Here is a 5186-nt window from a genome sequence, read left to right as displayed (position 1 = left end):
ATTAATAAAGTTTTTATTTCTATTCTTTGCAGAGATACGATGGAATCCATGTTGGTGGATCCAAGATACCTAGGGGCGCCCCTCAGGGGTTACTTGGACGTGGACATCGAGAACAACAACCTCCTGGAGAAAGCCCGCGCCCAACTCATGTGGGATCGCCTGGCTGCCATCACTGCCCCTCCAGGGGCATCAGGAACACCTCCTCAAGTGGCTGCAGCCGCAGCAGCCGCTGCTGCCGGTCTCCTGCCGCCGTCGATGCCCCAGCTGTATACTCTTAACCCATCCCGTGGTAACCCATCCCCTCTCCCGCTCCCGGCCCATTTGTGGACTCAATGGACGGCGCTGCATGGCCTCAACGCCCCAAATCCAGCTCTAAGCCATCTTTCGTCTCCGCACACATCGACTGCCAGTCACCTGTCCCACTCGGCCCTGTCGGCAGCACCTTCGTCTTCTTCGGCATCCATATCTCAGGCCGCGGCGGCCGCAGCTCTCACTCGGCCGCTCTTCCCCGCCCCCTTGAACCTTCACCGTTACTCTCCTTACTTCCTGCCGAAGACGTCCCCTTCGGATCCCAGAGACCACACCCTGCCGGATCACCAGTCCTAGAGGCTAATGATGTCTGGGGATGGATAGGAAGTTTTTAACAGAGATGGCCCCCTCTCGTTATCATCTTCGTTGAAGTCACTGGTGCCTAAGATGACGAAGGACTTAGCTAACTCTCGTGACCCTTTAGTTTAATGGTGACGATGATGATAATGACTAAAGTTTTAGAAGCCTGAATCATTCCCTTCCCCTCAACCCTGATATTCATGGCTGGACCGATGAAGCAACCTTATCTCTTTTACCTTAACGAGAGGCATTTTATTTTGAAGTGCAAGAGCTCCCCTACTTAGTGTTATATGGAGAGTGTAAAAGGTAGCTCGTAAGGACGCTGCATAAATAAAAACATGACTGGTGAAGTTCGGTATACCTCTCCCTGCGTTAGTGTGATACTAGAAGTTCAAATTACCATCGTCTTCATTAAGGCTTTTTAGCACTGGAACAAAGTACTCCCTTTCCTTACGGTCTTGCCTGTGGGTACTGTGGCACGATCTAGAAGTGGGTATTCCCAGAACGCTTTAGATTAGGGTATTCTCAGACAATAGCGTGGCATATACTGCTCCAGTGAGCTGTGCAAAGCCAAAGTTTAAAGAACATCCTATTGCGATTGGCTAGTGAATGAGGTCTCTGAAAATGTGTCAGGTTTTGCTTCACATCACTGGATATTGTGGTGGTATAGACAGAGCCTAGTTGATGCTAAAAGGCCAAAATTCTTGGCAGACTTTAATCGCTCAGAAAATAAGACTTTAATTGGGCGTGGAATTCAGACTTTATCAAAGTGGTTACAGGCAAAAGAGTAGTGGCACAAGATGAATAACCGTATAATAAACTGTGTTGTTGATATATTTGGAAAGCATTAGTACTCAGGTTAAGTATAATGACCTCTTAAAAATATCATATAGATTATTATTATTATTAATATTATTATTATTATTATTATCTACTGATTCCCTTGTTATGATTCTCGAGCAAAGTTTTAAAGAAATGGACTTATTTATTTTTATTTTTGTTCTAACACTGAAAACATGATTTTCTTTGAAGAAAAAATCATTAGTTTTTCACGTTGATCTATTCTTTTTTCACGGATAAGATTCCAAGCTTTAATGATTTGTCACGTTTGTTCCAACAACAAATCTATTGAGTGTACAGTTTCTCGCCTCAGGGCTTCGTTTAAAAAAAGAGAAGCAAAATTTGTACGTATTGCCTCCTGTGTGTGTGATAACCTTTTTATACTGATGCATAGCAGACATTTGTATGTGTGTATTATATGTGCCTGTATTGTGATGACAATTTATAAACTGAAGGGTAGATGATGGTTACTTACGAATGAAAAAAACCGACACATTTCATTGTTTTTTTTCTTCCAATGATTTCCTCTCTTTGCTAAAGCTTTCGTTACTTAAATGTGTCTTTCCTGTTTTTTTTTTTTTTCGTTTTTCTAAGATTAAGGAGTACTAGAGTCAATGGCAAGTTGTGTATGTTCCTTTTAAGTAACGTAAGTATGGAGAAACATCTATACTGAATAACGAAGAAGCAGAAACAAATGATGTTCAGCAACTTTTGTTGAAAAATGACATCTATCGTAATGTACTTTTCTGTAAATCTAACATCTCACCGTGGCCTATGTAAGGCGAGTTCCTTATTTATGGCTGGTTTCAGCCATGATCATGTGATTAAACATATCACATGTATTGGAAATTATAAGGTAATCTTATTGTCTAAATTTGCTTTGCTGATACGACGCTAATAAAAAATTCCATTCATTGTGACCCTGTAAGGCACTAATTTATGCACTCCTTTGAAATTTATTACAGCGTTTTTATAAAGGAGAAAATGACAAATCTAAATTAGTTCAGGATGAATTGTCATTTAAATAACCCAGTGAAAATAAACACTCGAATTTCTTAATAGCTATGAACCTATATCAAAATGAATGTGATGTTTATAACAATTTTTCAGTTACTGCGAAGTTTTTTTTTTTCATAATAGAAAAATGCTCTGCAATAGCTTTTTTTCACAATTTAACCCACCGTGAAGAAAATAACATCTACTTTTCGTTAATGTCTCATTAAGCCTAATCAGGAGAAGTAACATAATCATTGATAAAAATGTAAAACTGTATATAAATATTTATGATTATCTGAGCTAAAGATGTGCACATGAGTTCTTGAATCAAATTCCAGTTCACTTACTTGTCATGCACAAAGGAAAATAAAATCATGATTAGAAAAGAGTCCGAAATAGTTTAGGTTTAGAGCGAAACCTCTTAGACCCCCTGGGAATTAAGGACATATGGTAATTGCACATTTAATTTCCTATTTACAGCTTTCTCTTGAATTATCATTTACTTTGATCTTTGAGTTTTCACTCGAAAATCATCTCTAGCATATCCTGAAACGCAAGAAAAGCCAAAAATTAGTGGTAGTAAAACAAGCAAGCACATACTTCGGGTAGCGTTCAACAACTTAACTAGGTAACGTTGGCAATGTAAATGATCGCACTAGGTAGCGCTCCTGAAGGATTAAGAAGGCAACTGAATAGCGTGCAACAAACCATGTGAGGATCCCAAGTAGTAAAAGAAAAATTATACGATTTATATTGATGTTACTGGGACGTCACAATGGGGTCTGTCTTGAAGGGCGGTTTTTTACATTTTATTTTTATTTCTAAAGAAGGTGTTTCAATAATCACTCACGTCTCTGGATGTCTTTCAGCCTCCCTGAAAGGACACAGAGTACCTCCTTCGACCATTGCTATCAGTAATGCAGTTGTGTGGCACAGACTCAGTCCAGAGTGCCTTTTTGTGTATCAGTCTCTAGTGCCAAAGGTAGATGTCTGTAAAAAATGCTGATTCATTCAATTTTCTCGATGTCTTTTCTTCAACTGTTCTATTTATCCAAAAAGTACATTTATGTAAAGATTCATGAATTTATTTTTCATCTCACTGTAAACAATTGTGCGAATCTCATTTTCTTAAAATGAATTTTGATAATATTCTGAGTACGCATGACCTCCATTATTTACCTTATCATTTTATCTGATTTTCTGTACGCATTTCGTGCCAACAAGGCTCTGAAAGACGTCGGTGTTTTAACACTATATTGTTGTTGCTCTTTTGTTAAGAGTATGATTTATTTACTGTATCAACAACAGTATACTTATAATACCTTTTCTTATTTGATGCTTGTGAGTGTCTGTCTTTACGCTGTTATCCTCATCTGCTCCCCCCCCCCCAAAAAAAAGTTATCTGATGTGTATATATTTAGATATGATGGAATGTACATACAACTGTATATATAGACATAACGCGCCACTTTTTCACACCCCCAGTTAATTTTTAGAAAAAAAAAGAAACTGTAACTCATATTTATTGTAAAGGTTTTGGTAGAAAAAGTCTTGTAAATATTATATAAGTTTTCGTAACTTATTTTACAATGCAAGAGACCATCTTGATAAGAATGTCCGAAACTGCTGTATATATTCAGTTAAATATATGTGATCAAAACCCAAGAGATTTGTTTTATTTTGCATCCTTGAATGTCAACAATTATTGTAAAAAAAAAAATTGCACTCTGAAATTTGGCACAGCTCTTATTGATATATATAAATATATAAATATATATATATATATATATATATATATATATATATATAAATATATATATATATATATATACATATACATACATACATACATATATATATACACACATACACAATATTTATATATACATATACTGTATATACATACATATATATACGTATATATATGCATATATATACACACATACACAATATATATATATATATATATATATATATATATATATATACATATATATATATATATACACACATATATATATATATACATACACAATATATATACACATATACTGTGTATATGTATATATATATATATACATACATAATATATATATATATATATATATATATATACACACATACACAATATATATATATATATATATATATATATATATATATATATATATTATATATATATATATATAAAGTTATTGAATACGCAATTAGCTCATACAGTAAGGGTTTCCCCAAGACATGAAATCGAAATTAAAAGGATAAACATGGGATGGAGAGCTTTTGGTAAACAATATGAGATTATGAAAAGTAAAATGCCACTTTCTCTAAAGAGAAAAATATTTAATAGGATAAGCAACAGAAACTTAGGGCCTTACTAAAGCCTTAAATTATCAGGTAGCTACGCCTCAAATATCTATGGAAAGAATAATGATGGGATTAACACTAAAGGACAGAAAAAGAGCAATATGGGTATGAGAGCAAACTGAAGTAGACGATATTCTAACAACATGTATGAAAAAGAAATGAACGCGGGCAGGACATATAATGAGAATGACAAATAATATATGGATAAGAAGAATAACAGAATGGGTCACCAAGAGATAATTAAAGAAGGAAGGGATGACGATGGATTGACGAACCAAGAAAGTTTGCTGGTATAAACTGGCATAGATAGACCATAAATGACACGAATGGAAAGACATGTCTAAGGCATTTGTTTTGCAGCGGGCTGGTAACGGCTG

General features: G+C 35.4%; 1 protein-coding gene across 1 annotated transcript in view; it reads left to right on the top strand.

Moving 5' to 3' along the window:
* LOC137641614 (T-box transcription factor TBX20-like) overlaps positions 1-3145 on the top strand; it is a 139120-nt gene extending 135975 nt beyond the window's left edge. Inside the window, 1 exon segment of the mRNA XM_068374346.1 lies at positions 33-3145. Within this exon segment, the coding sequence (XP_068230447.1) occupies positions 33-606 (574 nt within the window). The 3' untranslated portion in view covers positions 607-3145.
* The last annotated feature ends 2041 nt before the right edge of the window (positions 3146-5186 follow it).

This window comes from Palaemon carinicauda, chromosome 5 (genome assembly GCF_036898095.1).
Source record: "Palaemon carinicauda isolate YSFRI2023 chromosome 5, ASM3689809v2, whole genome shotgun sequence".
In the NCBI taxonomy this organism is placed as follows: Eukaryota; Metazoa; Arthropoda; class Malacostraca; order Decapoda; family Palaemonidae; genus Palaemon; species Palaemon carinicauda.
The sequence above is the reverse complement of the archived record's forward strand: the minus strand, read 5'-3'. Positions and strand labels throughout refer to the sequence as shown.